At 55.8% G+C, this 19,074-nt stretch overlaps 1 protein-coding gene across 6 annotated transcripts in view; it reads left to right on the top strand.

Annotated features, from left to right (window-relative positions):
* Prr5 (proline rich 5) overlaps nt 1-18,481 on the top strand; it is a 40,956-nt gene extending 22,475 nt beyond the window's left edge. For 5 of the 6 annotated variants that reach the window (XM_028878118.2, XM_028878119.2, XM_028878120.2 and 2 more), the window contains 7 exons: nt 2,245-2,325; nt 7,999-8,047; nt 8,289-8,346; nt 14,079-14,170; nt 14,528-14,668; nt 16,341-16,476; nt 17,576-18,481. In XM_028878118.2, coding sequence (XP_028733951.1) covers nt 2,245-2,325; nt 7,999-8,047; nt 8,289-8,346; nt 14,079-14,170; nt 14,528-14,668; nt 16,341-16,476; nt 17,576-18,045 — 1,027 coding nt within the window. In that variant the 3' untranslated portion in view covers nt 18,046-18,481. Of the gene's footprint in view, nt 1-2,244; nt 2,326-5,176; nt 7,088-7,998; nt 8,048-8,288; nt 8,347-14,078; nt 14,171-14,527; nt 14,669-16,340; nt 16,477-17,575 lie in introns of those variants that run through there. The other variant, XM_037197490.1, reaches the window with a different exon arrangement.
* The last annotated feature ends 593 nt before the right edge of the window (nt 18,482-19,074 follow it).

Genomic DNA, 19,074 nt, shown 5'->3' with positions numbered 1-19,074 from the left:
AATGTGGTTAAATTACAGTTGCTGAGCCGAAGAGATGGCCCCCAGCCTGTCTAGGTGGCTTTGTGTGGTTACAGAATCTGTGATGGGTGGGCCAAGTCAGAGTAAGAGGTGTAATCAGGGAGCTGAGATCTAGAGTCCTGCCTTGCTGTCCTTGAAGACAAGGAAGGACCTGGAGCAAAGGACACAGGTGCTTAGAAGGCCCACAAGGTGGAACATACAGCCTGGAGCCTCCCCAGGAGGCGCGTGCTATGCTGGGATTTAGCCCAGTCTGGTGAGTGATGGGTGCCTTGCCTCCCAGGTGTCAGAGCAGATTTGGCTTGCTGTAGGCTACTAAGTATCTTTAGCAGTCGAGATGTTCACCCCGGCTCTTCTTCCCTGCTTGGGCTTGGTCACTAAGAACTAAGGTCTGAGGTGGCACCATGGCTGCTTGTCAGCCCAGCTTCCAGGTACATTCAGGAGAGCCCCTGGCAAAGAAGGAACAAGCTTCTATCTCCATGTCCTCAGATGCCTCTGGGGGAGTCCAGTGCAGGCCAGGATCTGGGGGAAATGGTGCCCTGACTCTCCCCCCACACACACACACACTTCTCTGCCGGAATCTCAGCCTCCTGGTGACATTGTGAGTCTGCCTTAGGCTGAACTTCTTTCTGCCTCTCCCTGTGCCCACCCAGTGAAGTGATCCAGGCTCCGAGGCTGGGACCTGGCCTGCCTGCACTGGGGGCCTGGTTTTCCAGTGGAGGCTAGAGAGGGGTGGGGCTCCACACCTGAGGATGTCTTCCCCTGCCCTCTCCCGGAAGTCCCTCCGTGCCTGTGGTTTCCTGGGGACCATCTGCAGATGTCCTGACTGGGCTTGCCGCTTTGGCCAGGAGGCTGTTGAGATAGGCGGGGTTTCACTTCTGTATTTCAGGATGACAAATCATGTGAAGTCCTCTGGCCTTCTCTATCCTCCCTTTCTCCAAGCTGACAGGATTTTTGTTTGTTTCTGTTTGGTTTTTTTTTTTTTTTTTGGGGGGGGGCTTTGGAAAGCCCACAGAGCCTCAGAGCTAGGGAGAGTCAAAAGGATCAGGGTCTAACCTGTGTACCCGCAACGTGAGGGACAGGAAGACAGTGAGCCATGACTTCATCTCAGTTCTGGTCCTGCTGAATAGATGTGTCCCTTGGCCTCATGAAGACTCAGTGTTTTCTTCTCTGATTGGGGTCTGACTGTCCCCACCACGTGCTGGTGCTTAGAACACCAAAGAGGCCACATGCAGTGAGTGGCCCCTGGGTTGGGTGTGGCCAGGTGTCCTGAGTACCCATCTCTAAAGAGGCCTTGGAGGCCCCCAGGATGTAGACGCCATGTTCACTCAGTTCATTTATATGGAAAGGAACACCAAGGTCTGAGAAGCCAGAACAGGATGCAAACCCAGGCCTGCCCCTCGCTCAGCTAGTTCATCCATCAGGCTGGAGTGAGTGCGAGGCCCAAGGGGTGGGTGGGGAGCTGGGCAGAGACTCAACCTGGACTGGCCTAGGAGATGATGGTCAGCTGCTATGTGTGTGTGTGGGGGGGGGGGCCTCCGGGGCTGTTGGCTCAGCCATGGCAGCCTAGGTTAATGCCTAGGCAGGTTCATCTCAGGGGCTGCTGAAGCAAGCCTATGGGCCAAACCCAATCCATCACCTGACGTATGAACAATAAAGTTTTATTGGTATACAGTCCCACATTCCTAACTTCAGCAGATAGCTGGGTAGCTGCAGGCGGCTGGGTAGGCCTCAGACCTTTAACAGCTAACCCTGTGGCCCTTTAGAGAAAAGTGTTTGCAGCGTCCTGCTTCAGAGGGTTTTAATCAGCAGGGCCTGGACAGGGTCAGTGTCACTGTTGACATTGGAAAGGGCTGTGAGGGCTGGGACCCCAGTGGCTCCATCATGGGGCTGGAAGTATTGGGGTGTGGAGGCAAAGTTAGGCGGACACAAGGAAAGCAGAGAGGGAAGAGATGTGGAGGGCCCCGAGTATCTGGCCTGGCTGGGAGGGTTAAAAGCGTGCAGGAAGGAAGGGAAGGTCTGCCCAGGTTGGACGGCAGTGCCCACAGGATGCCTGGGAGGCAGACTTTGTGTCAGGAGTCCAGACCTGGACTTAGGGCATGGGCACACCCAAGGTTTCAGGAGGGGCTGAGTAGGACTGGATGGGACTGGAGAGGTGGGAGGGGGCAGGCCCAGAGGGAAGCGAGGGGCCCAGCGCCTCTGGGTGACCACTCTCCTGTCTGCCCACAGCATCCATAACGGCGTGATCGCTGTCTTCCAGCGCAAGGGGCTGCCCGACCAGGAGCTCTTCATCCTCAACGAGGGTGTCCGGTGAGTACAAGCCAGTCCTGTCTGGGAAAGCCATCTGTGTGGCTGGGGGAGGGGGAGGGAAGGTCCACACCCCACCCTCCTGGGGACGCCCGTCTCGGGCCAGCAGGGTGGAACTTAGCGGCTTGAGATAATGTCCACATTCCCCGCCGCCCCGGTGCATTACAGAAGGATATTTATTCTGTCAGAAAAGGAAGGGCCCACCTGCTTAATGACCCACTGCCATTCAGGAAGCAGTCCAGCCACGAACACCCCTCATTTCCTGTGACTAGCTGAGAACCAAGTTGTGAGGCAGCTGTGGACGGAGAAACGCACTCAGGCGACTGCTGTAAACCAGGCCACGGCCGCTTTGAGAGAGCTTGCAGTCAGCATGTTAGTGGAGGAGGCTGGAGGTTCAGCATGGTCCTGCTGCCTCCCCACGGTCACACAAGCTGGTACTGTGAGGTGTTTCCACTCTGCGCTATTAACCTCCAGCCCTGACCCGGAGCATCCTGTCCCTGGATTCAGAGTGTATCTGGAAAAGTCAGCAGTGAACCTTTCCCTTGGTAGTGAAGGCAGGGAGTGTAAATGGGTCAGGGGTCAGCGACCCCACACCCACCTGAAAGAGCTCTTATGTGGGTAAACTGAGGCCCAGGGCCAAAGGGGGCTGGCCAGAGTCAGACAGAACGGAGCAGAGTGCTTCCCCAAGCCCTTGTAAGCTGTGGCTTAACTTGTGGCACCCCGCTATTCGAAGCGCATCTGGCCAGCCCAGGGGACCCATTTTCCCAATGAGTTTCTTATAACAAATCTAAACAATCTTTAAATCCACAGAGTAGGTGGAGCCCAGCACTGTGCATCTCTCTTGGCACTTTTGGGTGGGGCTGCCGTCTCCTCTCTAAGATGCCTCCAGCCCTTAGGGGTTACCCTGCTCCCTGGGATGGGTTGGAAGGGTAAAGGTTCAGAGGAACCACCCTATGTCCCAGCTCCTGGCTAGAAAGTGGGTAAAAGTCAGGGTGATGGGAGGTGCTGGGTTCAGGGCCATCAGATAAGCTTGGGGTGGCTGTTTTTATACCAGCGCAAAGCAGAACGCCAGGAATCCTTCCATAAATGGCACTGGGCTCCCTCGGTGAAGCCCATTGCTGTGCTAGCGTGTGCTGAGCGCCTGCGGTTCCTTGAACCCCTCCACTCACCACGGCCCTTGGCAGGTCCATGTCTTCCTGCCTGTATTTTACAGACGGTCACCGGCTGGCAGTTGAGTGACTTGGTGACTGAGATAGAACTCAGGTCCCAACTCCAGGGTCCACGCCCATTCAGGAGTGTCCCTTCCCACTCTGGCTCTCCTCCACATTAAATTAACTAGGACTAAGGCTGGGAATGTGGCTCAGGAGGCGAAGTGTTTGCTGAGCATCAGTACATCAGTGGTTCACGCCTGTAATTGCATCGCTGGAGAGGTAGACACAGAAGGTCAGGGGTTCAAGAGCACTCTCAGCTAGATATCGAGTTTAAAGCCATCCCAACAGATTTGAGACCCTGCCTCAAATAAAAAATTAACTGCAACTGATTGTGCTTCACATGCGTGGCTGGTCATTGGCTTTGATCCAGCGAGAGAGTCTGTGGAGGCAGGAGCCATTGATGGCTGCATACAAAAGTTACCAACCACCATAGTAAGGGCTAGCCGGTGACATGGACGGGTCTATCAGCTGTATCTAGATAGGGACAGTCACAATTGAAGTCTCCGCCATCTGTATCACTCTTCTCTCCCTTTATATATGTATGTGTGTACACATACTTACGCATGCACATGTACACAGAGCCTCGAGTGGTTTGGTCACATCGGCATCCCCAGGCACTTCCACCATGTGAGATAATCACAGAGTATGGCTTCATAAACCCAGATAGTAGATCGATCCAGCTGCATGCCTGTGGTGCAGAGTGTGGCCTGCCCAGTGCTCCCCAGACGCCAGCAGGTCACTGTCCTGAGCACTAGGACACTGTGACATGGTGCTATGTGTTATGGACAAGGTACAGAGATGCTCAGTGGCAGGAATTTCCAGCCTCCTGGTACACCTGCACAGCCACTGTCCTCGACGGACCTGCCGCTTGTGACATGGCTGTGTCAACTTTTATTCACGTGCAATTCGTACACCGTAAAGATGCCCTGAAGATGCCCTGGTCAGTGCTGGGTGTTCATCTGTGGTTGTGGGACTGTCACCAAACTCCCAGTTCATTCTGCATCACTCCAGCAGGGTCCCTCCCCTTTAACAGTCCATTCATTGTTCACCCCAGCCTGGCAAGCATGTCTCCTTCCTGTCCCTCTTGACTCCCTCTTCTGGACATTCCATATGAATGGCATTTCATGACAGCATGCGGCCATTCCCTTGGTGCTTCTGTGTCGGAGCCTGGAGTTGTGGTGACATTGAGTTTGCTTCCTCTGGTCACCTGTGTGGCCCGTGGCTGTGGTGGAGTGCTGAGTGCTACTGCTGTGGACATTCTTGTGCAGAAGGCTTGGGGGTTTTCATTTAGTTCTGGGTTTTGTTATCGTTGTCTTGTCTGTTCTTTTGAGACAGGGTCTCATGATGTATCAGTGACGAGTCTGGAACTCTCCATTTAGCCTTGGCTGGCTTTGAACTCACAGAGATCCTCCTGTCCCTGCCTCCTGGGTTCTGGGATTAAAGGTATGGGCCACCTGGCTATGTTTTTTTGTTGTTGTTGTTCTTCAAGACAGGGTTTCTCTGCGTAGCCCTGGCTGTCCTGGAAAACTCTCGGCAGAGCAGGCTGGACCTGCCTCTGCCTCCTGAGTGCTGCAATTAAAGGTATGTACCATCACTGCCTCGCTTGGTTTTGGTTTTAAAGAATGGGTCTGGCCGGGTAGTGGTGGGACACACCTTTAATTCCAGCCAAAGCTACACAGAGAAACTCTGTCTTGGAAAAAAGAAAAAAAGAGTGGATCTGATGATCTCTACAACCTAGGCTACCATTGAACTTGAGATCCTCCTGCCTCAGCCTCCTGAGTGCCAGGATTGTGGATGTGTATCCAGGTTCTTTGTTCAAGATTTTACAAGGATGTGTGATACTGTTTTTCTTAGCGTATGTCTGGATCTGCTGGGTGCCAGGGTTTCAGTTTGGGGGAGCTCCCTGCTTCCCAGAGTGTGAGCAGTGAAGTGGGTCCCAGCTTCTCACTGCATTTCTTTCTGGTTGAGATTCTCACAGCACTGGGGGTGCCACAGTGTCTCCTTGTGGCTGTGGTTGGCATTTCTTGGTGACTAATGGTGTTGGGTATCTTCTTGATGCTCATTGGCTGCTTGTACATCTTCTTTGGAGAAGCATTGCCTTGCATCCTTGACCGTCTTTGCTGTGAGTTTCTTGGTCTAGCAGGTGTATCAAGCCTGCAGCCCTCAGGCCACATGCATCTCTGGATAGCTATGAATGCAGCCCAGCACATTCATGATGCTGCTACCTCCATAGCACATGGTGAAGTCTAAACCCTTACTGGGCGCTACCTTCAATCTTTTCTCCACATCCCATATCCCTTCCCCTTTTTCCTTGGCTTTCTTGAGAGCACAGAGGGTTTACTGTTGAGGAAAGTTTTTTTTGTAGCAATCCTCCTGCCTCTGCCCACCCCGAGTGCTGGCATTACAAGCTGGCACCACCATGCCTGGCCAGGTTACCTTTTTAATCCACAAGACTAGGGAGCCAATTTGGGGCCCCTAGGTCTGACTCTGACCACATTTCATGTCTTCCGAATTTCAGTTTCTCCTCCTGAAGACTTGATCACTGTGAGCTTAAGACCAGCCTAGGCCCCATAGTGAGCTGTAGGTCAACCTGAGCTACATACATAGCAAGACCCTGTCCAAAATGAATGGATGAACATTAGGGAATGACTTTACAGCCTGGCTTGTCCAGAGCATCTCACTTGCAGCAAAACCATTGTTTTTCATGCTCTGTACAAGACTCAGTAAATTGCCTGAGTCGGCGCTTTGTGTCAGTGTGGGCCAACAGGAGACTATGTTCTGAGCATGTCCAAGGTGGGCCCACCCATGCTGTTGTGTTCATTAGATGGAGTGGGTGCATTTTTTGCTTTTTTAAGACACAGGATCTCTTGTAGCCCAGGCTGACCTACAAACTCGATATATAGCCAAGGATGACCACAGTGTCCTGACATGTGTGCCTCTGCACCCAGTTTTGTGAGTATATTCTGGATGTGGGCATTTTCAGCTTCCTGTGCACATGGGGGAGGACTTGCTTTCGCGTCTGCTGGTCACTTCCTCTTTTTGTTCTGTTTTTGTGTTTGTGTTTGGAGTTTTCGCCCTCCTGTGTTTCCAGTTCCTGTGTGGCTGGTCCTTATTTCTGTTGTTCGCAGTTCTGAGGGCTGAGCCCTGTCCGTGCCGGGCAGGTGCTCTACCACGGAGTCACCTTTCCAGCACCTGGCTTGTCTGTTTTCATGAAGCATCTTGTGGGGGTTGTTCCTGGGAGACCAGGAGTCGATGGAGCCACGTGCTGGGTTGAGTGTGAACTGGAGGACAGATGATCTATAAGACCAATCACAGAGCAGCTTTGAAGAAAGTGCTGCCCTCAGCCACCAAATTAGGATGAGGAGGAGCTTGCTCAGCCACCTATCAGGATGGGGAGGAGCTTATACTGTAGTTACTCGCTGTGGCCACTGAAAGAGGACCATGCTGTTGGGGATGTTGTTTAAGCCCGATTAACTAGGGTTGGTGTGTATCGGAACCATGATGGGCGAGGGCTGCCTGTAATTCAGGACTGGTTACATCAGCGGTCAGCAAAGGTAGGACCTCTGCTGGGTTTGGCTCAGCACGTGAGGATTGTGCATGTCAGTGGCTGTAGCGGTTTCCTTCCCGGTGCTGTGATTAAATGCTGTGACCAGCAGCAACTCACAGAAGGAAGAGTTGTTGGACTTACGCTCTAGAAGGATAAGAGACCACCGTGGTGGGGAGCAGAGAGCTGAGAGCTCCCATCTCCAAAACTAAGCTGAGAGTAAACAGGAAGTGGTCCCCCAGTGACTTAATTCCTCTATCAAGGCTCCACCTCCAAATGGTTCCACAAGCTCCTCAAACAGCGTCACCATCCGGGGACCCTAGTGCTCAAGGATCCGGAGCCCATGGGGGACATTCTCATTCAAACCTTTACCATAGCCATGTTTTCTCAGCGTGGGATCCGGGCGGAAAATGACTCCACTGGAGATGAGAAGCACTGTTCACAAAGTAGCGATTCCTGTGTTGATCTGACATGGGTTGTGTGGCCTGGGGACAGTAGCAGACCTCTCTCAGCTGCTCCTGCCTCAGCTATATGCTGGAGCCCCAGTCAGTGCCTGCCTGACGCTGGCTCTGTGAAGACTCGGAATAAAGGGGAAGCCGCTTGGGAAAGGAGGGCGCTGCCAGCTGTGGGGGTCAGGCAGGTAGAAGATGGAAGAGCCCAGGGTTACGGGGTCAGGCCTGCAGGTGTCAGCTTGAGGAAGTAGAGATGTCATGGTCCCACTGGGACCCTCAGGCTTCCCTTCTGTGGGATGGTTAGAGGAGATACATGATGAGCTAGACGCTCCGTGGGTCACAGAGGGAAATGTTCTCTTGGGCCGCTTGTGTTGCTGTACCGAGCAGGTGGGTTCCTGGCTGCCCGGATGACTCCAGCCCTCGCCAGCACCTGTGACCTCAACTCATTCTCATCTCCCCTCCCCAACAGGCAGCTGCTGAAGACGGAGCTGGGGTCCTTCTTCACTGAGTACCTGCAGGTGTGTGGGCCTTGCCACAGAGGAAGGCTTGGTCTGTCTCTCAAAGGATGCCGCTCTGTCATGTGACCTGTGACAGCCCAAGCAGGCTCAAGGCTTGCCTCTCAGGGTGCACGGGGTTTTGATTGTGTGGCAGAAGGGTGGGTCTCGTGTTGGCTGCTTGTTGGTGGACTCCTGGGGGTCCTGGGGGCCAGACCACCTGGGGTAGCTGCAGGCCGGTGATGGCGCCTCTGTTCGCTTTCAGAACCAGTTGCTCACAAAGGGCATGGTGATCCTTCGTGACAAGATACGCTTCTACGAGGGTGAGTCTGGGGGCTGGATGTAGCCAGCCTGGCTGCGTCCCGGTTCTGGTTGATGTTCTGGGACAGAGGCATGGCAGGTCCTGGGAGCGAGGGGTGGCTCTCTGGTTAAGATGGCTGAAAAGGAAAGAAACAGCCTTGAGCAACAGGGCTAAGAAGGGACCTTGGGGAGAGTCTGTCCCCCATACTTGGGAGCCCAGAAAGGCTGTGCAGCCCCAGGGGGAGGCCCCCTGCTTCACCTCACTACCCACAGGGACGGTGCCCCTCTGCTTTACACCACCGTGACGAAGCCAGCGCTTTAAAAGGGTACCCTAGTTTCATCTCGGTCGCTGTGATAAAAAAAAAAACACCCTGCAAAAAGCAACTTAGGAAAGAAAGGGTTTATTTAGCTTACAGTTCTGGGGTGTAGACCCTCATAGCAGGGACATCACACAGGCACAGGCACAGTCGAGATCAGAGAGAGATGAACATGTGCATGCTGCTGTCTGCTGTGCTCAGCTCTCTCTTACACAGTCTAGGACCCCCTGCCTAGGAATCGGAGCCACCCACCAGAGGGCTGGGTCTTCCCGTATCAACTGGCGATCAAGGCAGTGCCCCCCGCAGAGAGACCCATAAGCCAACCTGATCTAGATCATTTCTGAGTGAGTCTCTTGCTGTGTGATGGTGGGCTGTGTCAAGTCGGCAAAGCCAACCATCACAGAGGGACAGGGTTTATTTTGGCTCACAGTGTCAGAGGTCCAGGGACAGTCCCAGTGGGTAGTGAGATGAAGCGGAGGGGGCACCACCCCAGTGGGTAGTGACCTCATCACGTTGAGCCCGAGATGAAGCCAGTGTCATGTCAGAGCATGTGGCTTAGCACAGCTCTGCACCAGGACCAGCCTCTGGCCAGGAAGCAGAGAGACAGGAAGAGACCAGAGGCAAAGCGTACCTTCCCTAGCCTCCAGTGCATCAGCTATGTTTCTTATTCCCATGGCAAAACCAGCTTGAGGAAGGGGATATTTTGCTCACAGTCGGAGCCTGCAGCCCATCATGATGGGGAAAGCATGAGGAGCTAGGTCACATGGTACCGACAGCCGGGAAGCAGAGAGGTGAATGCCGATGCTCAGCTCACATTCTCCTTTTGACTCGGTCCAGGACCCCAGCGTCTGGATCGGGCTGACTACATTGAGGGCAGGTCTTCTCACCTCAGTTAACCCAGCCTGGAGACTCCCTCGTAGACATACCCAGGGCGGATAGATCCCCCGTTCTGAAGCCTGTCGAGCTGACAGCCAGTACTAACCATCACACATGCCACCCACTTCCTCCCACCAAGCCCCGCCTCCTAAGGCACATGTGACTCTGAACTAGTCAGTGGATCCATCCTGTGACGAAGCCAGCGCCCTCATGATCCAGGTACCTCCACAGCGCCCCTGGCTACGGGATGGTGGCCATACCATCAACACATGAGCTATTTCAGGGGCTACCTTATATCCAGACCATAACAGGAGCCCCATCCCATTGTCTGACAGTTACCATGTTGAGTCTGTGAATGTCCAAAGAGCAGAGAAGTAGATGATGACAAAGGTCACTGTCCCCACACTGGGACAACAGAGACAGTAGGCAGTTTGTCCACAGCCACGCGACAGGGAAGGGGCTGAGGCAGAATTCAAGCCTTGGTGTGATGTCAGGGCACCCCTAGTCCTTTCTCAGGCTCAACAGTCCCAGCCAGCCTCCCTGCTTGGCTCAACCTGCGTCATAGGGCAGAGGGCTTTGACCTCCTGGTCCCAGCGTTCAAGGCCCCTGGCATCTGATAGTCTTGGGGTCCCAGGAGGAGCTTGGCACCCTAGTATGGCTGGTGTCCAGAAGACTCGGTATATACAGATTCTCCTTTGCAAATTCCTGCTGTGTGCCGGGGTGACTTTGGTAAGCACATTTGGTGAGCAGCATTTAATGAGCACCTACTATGTACTGGGTCCTAGACTGGCTTCAGGCTGTGAGCATTTTATAAGCACCTACTTTCTGTATACTAGTTCCTATTCTGGCTTCAGGATTTGAGTGTTCTATATAAGTGTACCTATTATGGCCGGCCGGTGGCCTTGAGGCAGAGGCAGACAGATCTCTGAGTTCAAGGCCATAGTGAATGAATTCACTGTTCCACATAATGAATTCCAGGACAGCCAGGACTACCTAGAGAAACCCTGTCTCAGAAACCAAACCAAACAAAAAAAAAAAAAAAAAAAAAAAAAAAAAACCCATAAAAATAAAGAAGAGAGACAGGAAAAGGGAAGGAAGACAAAGAAAAAAGCGTTTACTGTGGCCTGGCTCTGTGCTGGCTGGCTGTGGGCTTTGTGTGCGTTCGTTGAGCATCTCCCGCGGGCCAAGCACCAGGTGTGGTCTCCACTAGGTTATGTCCTGGTGGGTTTGCTTCTGCTGACTGGGCGGGCGCCCCAGCAAGCCCTGGGAAGGAGCCACCAATACTCAGTCCTGTCAGGGTCGCACTCTATACATGGCAGCTCAGGTACGGAGCAGATGGCTGGCTTTCGGTAGCCCACTCAAGTCGCTCACGGCTCCAGGTTCCTCCCCCAAGTGCTGGGCCCTGGGCAAATGGCTGTCGGCCCACTTCAGAGATTGGGGGGCTGAGGCCCGGAGTCCTGCGGAGTCCTGCTTCGCTCCAAGGGACTCCCTGTTCCCTGCCGTCTTCCTACATGTGTCAGAGAAGGCAGGCCAAGGCAAGAATGAGAAAGCCTGAAAACAGTGGATGTGGGCAGGAGGCCCGGGGCAGCCAGGGTCCAGGGGGCTTCCCGGGGGAGGCAGTAGCCAGGCCTAGGATGGCGCAGTGAATGTTTGGCACCTGAGGAAGAGGCCTCCCACCCCCTCCTGACCCGCCTGACTCAGCACATTCCCTGAGGTGCCTCTGTCTCCCACCAACGCAGCGCAGGGGAGCCAGGTCCTGGGAGAAGGGCAGCTTTGTGAGGCCTGTTGGAGCCTCATGACTGTGACTCAGGGCCTCCCAGGGAAAGAGGAGAGGACAGGACTGTCCGACTTCTCGGCCCAGGGAAAGCGGCAAGCTCCAGGCATCTGTGAAGACACCATGGATATCACGTATTGCAGCCGCCCTGCCCTCAGGGCCCCTTTCTTAACCACTGGAGCAAAGAAGGAGCTATGTCCAAGCCAGGGCTCCAGGGAGTCTCCCTGGACCTGGAGATGGAAAAGATACAGGCCCTACCCTGCTGGAACTCACAACTGAGGACCGAGACATAAACCAGATGTCCACAGGCCAGTGTGATGAATGTCAGGTGAAGGGAAACTGGGGAAGGAAGGGTGACCCCATCCTCGCACACAGGGACAGCTGTGCAGAGCTGTGTTGCAGCCCCTGGATGTGGCTTCCAGGTGTGGTCTGCCCGGGAGCTTATCCATCCCTTTCAGCCACACCACTGCCATCCCAGGCTCTCTCCACCTCGTGAAATCCATCCCCTTGAGACTGCTCCCTGACGCCAGCTGTGCCCTCAGCCCATAACTGCTAGAGGGGACACGTGGAGGCAGGTGGTAGCCTCCAGAGAGCAGTCCAAGCCTGGGCACCTGTCCCCTCTCTGCAGCCTCTAGGGAGGCCTCAGTCATCATCTCCCAAACTGGGTGATTGCCTGGAGTCGGCAGCCAGCTGGAGCAGGAGTACCCTGCAAGGGAATAGCCTGGCACCTCACGAAAGCTTCCCAGCTCAGCACCCAGGCGGCCGCAGGGGTCTGTGGCTCTTGAGGCTGGGGTCTGTATCTTCTCAAACCCAGGAGCCAAACTGAGTGTAGTTGATGTGACTGTGCACAGCACTCTCTCCTCTATCCCTGCCTGCCCGCCTGCGCCCATGCCTCAGCCCCAGCGTATACAACATCAGCTCCCACCGCCACATTTCTCCGTGGTCACTGGAGCCTTCCCTGTGTGCCTGTGGACTGGAACTGTACCGGCCTGCCTCTCTTCCGTTGGTTCTTACCACCCTGGGGCCGAAGAAGGGAGAGCCTAACTGTCCCGTGAAACCATCATGGAGCCTCAGCCTGGCCCTTCACCAGGGCGTTCTGCTCCACCTCTGCCTGGGGCCCAGGCAGGGTTCACACACACACTGGCTGTGTCATACCAGCAGCAAACACAGGGTACCTTGTCATCGATCCCTGGGGACTTATACTGTCATGAGGATAAGTCCCCATTAGGTGCCACTAGGTCTGTCTGGAAGAACTTTTTAGGGCTCCGCCACAGCCACAGAGCAAGGCTCCAACCTTCGTGTCCGAGTTTAGCCTCTGCTGATCCCACTCCCCAGCACACAGCCCAGTCCGCAGTCCCAGGCGAGAACCCAGCCAGGGACCAGGCTATCCTTCCGGGTCTCTGACAGCACACAGCTCCAGCCGGGGCCTGGGTTCTGTGTTTTCCAACATCTGCTTTCTGTGGTGTGTCCGCCCTGTGGGCTGGAGGACGACCTTCACTTGGTGGCACACTGCCCTGGCCGGCGCCCAGGGGCCACCCCACAGCCAGCCAGGACTGAACAGCCTTTCTTCCTGTATGATGGCAGGAACTGAAGGGACTTTGTGTTCAGGCAGGGCTCCGAGGGGCTGCGAGCATCCGCCTGCCCCGGGCATTCCTGCGGCCTCCTTGCCCCTGGAGCCAGGTGTGGGCCACCCGGGAATGTTAGAGCTCTCCGCCAGCAGGCAGCCCTGGGCGGCCACACACAGAGGCCAGCCTGCTCCTGGGGCTAGCTCTCTGTGCCCCCCAACATCTTCACTCTGTACGGACCTGGGGCTTTCCATGAGGGAAAGTTCCACAAGTACTGGGAAGCTGGGCAAAGACCTTCACGGGCTTCCTTGTTCCCATAGAAACCTGGAGACAGGCAGGCTGGCCCGCAATCAAGGACCCTTTTCCCTCCCTGCTCAGACCCACATGGCAGCAGACGCCAATGGGACACATGCTGGGTCTGTTCACTCCTAGAGCCGTCTCTGCTGTCTACCCCGGTGACAGATTCCAAGCCACAGAGTCATCTTGGGGCACCTAACTGCCCCATTCCCCAATGGCCACCCACCTGACAGGTGATGCCACTCTGCCTGAGGCCGGCTGAGTTCCTACAGCTTGTCCAAACTCCAGTTCCCCACACAGCTGCTTCTTTCTCTTGGTAGAGGTGGGGTAGGGGTGGGGTAGGGGCGGGCGTCCCATGCCCAACATATATCCATCTGGGAAGCCAGCTTAGACACCAGACAACTCCAGGAAGTCCTCCCTGCCGACTCTCTGCCCCATCTCCCACAAGTAGGTTGGAATATTGTAGCCTGGGTCACTGACCCTAGCTAGAAACCACTCGTTACCCATTGTCTTCCCCGAGGCTGTTCTGCCTCCCTGCCACATAGTAAGGGGTGTCCAGCGCCATTGGGGACTTGACTGTCCCCAGTGCCCAAGATCGGGCCTGTCCCAATTAGGAGTTCTCGAAGTAGATGGGCGGATGGGGAAGAGACAGCTTGGTGAAAGGGTCTGTACCCAGCGCCTGTGGCAGCATACTCCAGGCAGGACAGGAGTCAGCCGCCAGGATTCACCATCACCTGGACTGAGCATCTTCATGGCTTCATCTCGTTTTGTCCCATCTGCTCTAGATGTCATGAACGCACAGAGAGCTGCCCTGTGCCGGGGCAGGCGAGGCCTCTGCGGGGCCTCAGGGGCCTCCTACTCTTGCTTAGCTCCTTGTCCTGCATGTGTTCAGGACATGCCACCGTGATGGCTTCTCTTGCCCACAGGACAGAAGCTGCTCGACTCGCTGGCGGAGACCTGGGATTTCTTCTTCAGTGACGTGCTACCTACGCTGCAGGCCATCTTCTACCCCGTGCAGGTATATGGCTGGGTGCGTGGGAGTGAGGGGGAGTCCCAGCTGTCCAAGATACACTGTGGGGTCCTGGGATGGCTCCAGGAAGGACTCCAGGCCTCTGCACTGATCCTGGCTGTCCCTTACAGGCCTGGAGTAGGGAAGCCTAGTGGAGCAGCCAGGCCCTACATGATAGAGAAAGCCCTTCTAGGGGAGGCCTCGGGGAATCTTAGGTCTTTGTGGCCGGGTTCGTGTGGGAGAGAGAACGGGGAAAGGCTGAGTGTCACCGGGCCTGTCCCCACATCCCACTCCTGACCTGGGACAGAGAGAGAGAAAACTGTGTGATAGCCTTGGGGCGAGCATTGCCTCTTCCCGTGTCCACAGGGCAAGGAGCCGTCGGTGCGCCAGCTGGCCCTGCTGCACTTCCGGAACACCATCACCCTTAGCGTGAAGCTGGAGGACGCGCTGGCCCGCTCCCACGCTCGTGTCCCCCCCGCCATCGCACAGATGCTGCTGGTGCTGCAGGTGGGTCGAGGGTTTGGGGGCCCAAGACTCTGAGACTGGGGAATGATGGATAGAGACCGACTCTTGGCCAGGGAATGGGCAGGGGAGGCTTTGGGGCCGGGATGTGAACCAGACCAGAATTACTTATGGATGGCAGCAGCTGCCGGCTGTATGTTCGATCAGTTACCAGGGGTGGACACACACACACACGCACACACACACACACACACACACACACACACACACAGGTTCCAGATACTTGGTACAGATGGACTCCGTCAACGGGGCTAGGAGAAGAGACAGTGGCCAGCAAGTATGGTTGGAGTAAAGGGGCTGCCCCAGGACAGAGACATGCAGGACATGTGTCCTGCATCTGGCACATCCCCTTACAGTTCGCCAGCTCACCTTACTGGGTTCTCACAGCTTGAAATCCTTACAGGACTTTAGAGGTACCACCAACTGCCCCCCCCGCCATTTTACTAACAGGGAAACATTTTACTGTTCATGGGAATACGACCTCACTTGGATTCTCATAGGCACCAAAAGCCTTGTTGTAATGAGCCCCCCCCCACACACACACACACCTGTGGAATCCTCTTAAAATTAGGGTTTATGGGGTTGGGCTTAGGGCAGAAGGAAATGGTAAAGATTTCAGAGCAAGGAACAGGCTGTAGTTTCCAGGGTTTTCAGGGCCCGGGGGCTGCCCTGGGTTGGAGGCTGTGGTCACCTTGGAATGAAGCCAAGTGCAAACAAGCCTTTGGGTGGGATTTCCGTAGACTAGGTCCAGCCTGGCAGGGTGTGAAGGGAATTGGGAGCGATCAGGTCTCTGGTCCTGGGATCTGAGATTCCATTGGAGGAGGCAACCAGTGCCCAGAGCGGTGCTGCCCCCTGCTGGCTACTCTGCCTCCTGCAGCTTCCTGGCTGTGGTTCTACATCCCAGCATAGATAGCCTCTATACCACAGAGGCTTCCATTGTTCCGCCCGCCACCTCTCCCCAGCCTGAGTGACCTTGCCCTGAGGTTGCTGTGAATTTGTTCCCTGATCTCACCTTGGCCCCCCAAGTAAACCTGGCCCTCACTGTTTCAGGTCTTGAGTTCCTCTGAGGTGTATTGAGAGCCTACTGTGTATCCCGGCCTCATCCCCAGAATCACAGCTCCTGCTGGGGGTCCGAGGGGTGGGGTGCCAGTCACACTAACAGCTGTGTGTGAGTCTCATTTGTACCATAGGCAGGGAAGATGTGACTTCACAGAAGTGTATGGGCAGGGTCAGGTGGCTCACATCTGCAATCCCAGCTCTCGGGAGTCAGAGGCAGGAGGATCTCATGGTCAGGGCAGCCTAGAATACATAATGAGACCTGATCTCAAAAAGAACATGGGCTGGGGACCTGTCTCACCCTATGAGCAGCCTTTCCTGCCTGGACCCCACCCTCCCCACCCCCCGGGCATGAGCAGTGAATGAGTGTAGGACCTCCAGTGATACGCGTGGTGCTCCTGGGTCAAGCCAGCTGTCTCTCAAAGGCCACCCAGGACCCCCAGGACACCGGTGCCTGTGACTTCAGGGTCTGTCACCTATGTGACTATAGGGCACCCAGCTAGGAAGGAGACTGCAGCAGCATCTTCCTGCCTGGGGAAGATGGGGCAGAGACAAGCTGCTGCTGGACCAGGGTGTGTGACCCCCCCCCACTCTCTTGCAGGGAGTCCATGAGTCCAGGGGTGTGACCGAGGACTACCTGCGCCTGGAGACCCTGATCCAGAAGGTGGTGTCACCGTACCTGGGCACCTATGGCCTCTACTCCAGCGAAGGGTCCTGCACCCATTCCTGCATTCTTGGTGGGTGCTGCCTGGGGCTAGGGCTGGAGCGATAGATAGTGTGGGCAAAACCAGGAGACCAGCTACAGTCACACAGCCTGCCTGTCCTGTGCACCTGCCTGGCCCTGCTGTGTGCATGCCTGGACCCCCAGGGTAGAGGGTGTTGGAGGGTAGCAGGTAACCCCTAGAACAGTGATGGCTCTCCACAGAGACCCACCATGCGGGGAGCCTCCCGCATCCCCTAGATGTCACGTCTGTACTGGCTCAGGGAGGGGTGAGGGAAAAGGAGGCCCTATAGAGTCTGGTGGGTCCCTCAGAGGCCAGCCATGTCATCCCCTATTCAGTGGTATCTGGGCACCTTCTGCATTCCCAGCCCAGGGACCAAGCCACACCCTTCTTCGTAATTCTGGTCTGGCAGGGAAGACGTGTCAGTGAGTCCCCATGGTGACCAATGGGTTGCAGGAGGGGATGCAGACTGGATCGTAGGAACAGGCAAGATGGGGTCACTTGGAAGGCTCCCCATCATCTGGGTTGCTACCTGAGCTATAAAGCCCTGGTATTAGGTGTCCCTCAGCTCAGGCAAGTTCGAGCTGGAGAGCTTGGCACCTCCCAGGACCTGTTTGTCTGTAGACAGAAAGATACCTGGCAGTCAAGAAGGCCACCCCTCCTGATCTGTACTCAGGAGTGCCACCCCATGGTTACTGTGGGGCATTGCAGGGTCCTGCTTGGGAGCCTTACTCCGACGTGGCCTAGGGAAGACTGGTACCTAAGATCCATAGGTTTCCGTGGGTGAGGAAGGAGAGACATGGATGTACGGTCATTCACAGGTCACTGGCAGCTTGCAGATTTGAACCTGGGCAGCTGAGGCCCCACTGCCTGTTCAGGCCAAGGCTGGGAATGTTAAAGTCCTCTCGCTAGGGCAGGAGGCTTGTGCCCAGGGGCTGGTGAGGCTGGCTGATCCAGAACTAGCGGCCACTGAGCCTTTTACTGGGTGGCCCATCTGTGGGTTAGAGACCTGAGGAGGAGCCTCTGCCCAGAGGTGGGACTTAGGACATGCAGGGAACATGTGGGGTGGCAGCCGCCACCGTCCTGGTGTCCATGACTGTGTCTTTTCTTGCAGAGAAACGGCTCCTGCGCCGCGCCCGCTCCGGGGACGTCCTAGCCAAGAACCCGGTGGTGCGATCCAAAAGCTACAACACACCCCTGCTCAACCCCGTGGCTGAGCATGAAGCGGAGGGCACAGCGGCTGGTGGTACAAGCATCCGCAGGCACTCAGTCTCCGAGATGACATCCTGTCCTGAGCCCCAGGGCTTTGTGGACACACCTGGTCAGGGCCCCTCGGGGACCTTCAGGTCCTCTCCAACACCCCACTCAGGGCCTTGCCCCAGCAGACTCTACCCCCCTGCCCATTCTCCCGAGCAGGGCCCAGCCCACGGCTCCCCACCCACCTCCAGCCCTGAGACCCTGGTGGACCAGATCCTGGAGTCCGTGGACTCAGACTCCGAAGGAATATTCATTGACTTTGGGCGGGGTGGTCGCTCCAGTGTGTCTGACTTTGATGCAGCCGGAAGCCGACCGAGTGTGGTGTGATGACCTGAGGTTAGTTCCTGTTTTTACTGGCCGGTGTATGTGTGTGCGCGTGTCTGTATAGGTGTGCGTGAGAGACTTGTTACTTTTCCGAATCTCGCCAGCCCCCTTGTCACACTGCCTTGGTCACTTTATACTCCCAGTCTGTTGGAAAACCTCTCCACTTCCCATGCTCACGCCAGGTCTGATTGGGACGTCCTGTTAGCACCACCCAGACAGATACTCAGCCACCTCGAGGATGTGGTCACCATGTGCCCTCCTGCCTGCCCCACCCTTGGTACCCACACCTACCCAGGAAAATGTGAAGCCAGTGGGTTCTGCCTAGGCCAGCCCAGCTTGGCCCCCACAGTGACGGGACTCACGCCACAGCCAGATCTGCCTCCCTCTGCCCTGGGTGGCCACGAAACAGGAAGGCATGAAATAAAGTTACAACTCCAGGCTCCTGTCTTCCCCCTGGTGTCCTTCTGGGACCCCCACCTCATGGAACTTCTCCCTCCTGCCAGGGGCACATTCCCAAGCTGAGGCCATGGCCACTTGCCCATTGTCCACTCTTCCCACTGTCCAGAAAGCATATAAGGTAGGCCTGAAACCTTAATGGATGATGCTTAGGTATAAGACAGGAACTACTGTGGATCCCTGGTCCAAGCCCCCAAGCATTGGCTGGGAGGGACCCACTGCAGCCAGGGAGGGAAGGGGGTCACATGAGATCTACAGATCTTGCCCTTTGTTTGGTGGGGGTTGCTGAAGACCCTCCTGGCCTGGTGGGACAGGCAGCCCAGCCTTCCCATCTGCCCTAGGAGTAGTTCTCTACCTCTGGAGAGGTTTACCCAGAGGCTGAGGGTGGGTAGGACCTCCCAGGTCTGCAGATGGGCTGCTTCCACTGCCTGGTCAATGGGCATAAGTGTTCTTGAGTGCTGGAAGGATTGCTACAGGCCTGCACCAGCCCAGCGGCTTAGCCTGACAAGCCATGCCTGGAGTTGGCCTCTGTCCCGTGGAGATCCTCTTTAAAGAGCCAGGAACAGTCTGGTCCTT

This window comes from Peromyscus leucopus, chromosome 20 (assembly GCF_004664715.2).
Source record: "Peromyscus leucopus breed LL Stock chromosome 20, UCI_PerLeu_2.1, whole genome shotgun sequence".
In the NCBI taxonomy this organism is placed as follows: domain Eukaryota; kingdom Metazoa; phylum Chordata; class Mammalia; order Rodentia; family Cricetidae; genus Peromyscus; species Peromyscus leucopus.
This window is presented reverse-complemented; position numbering and strand designations above follow the sequence as displayed.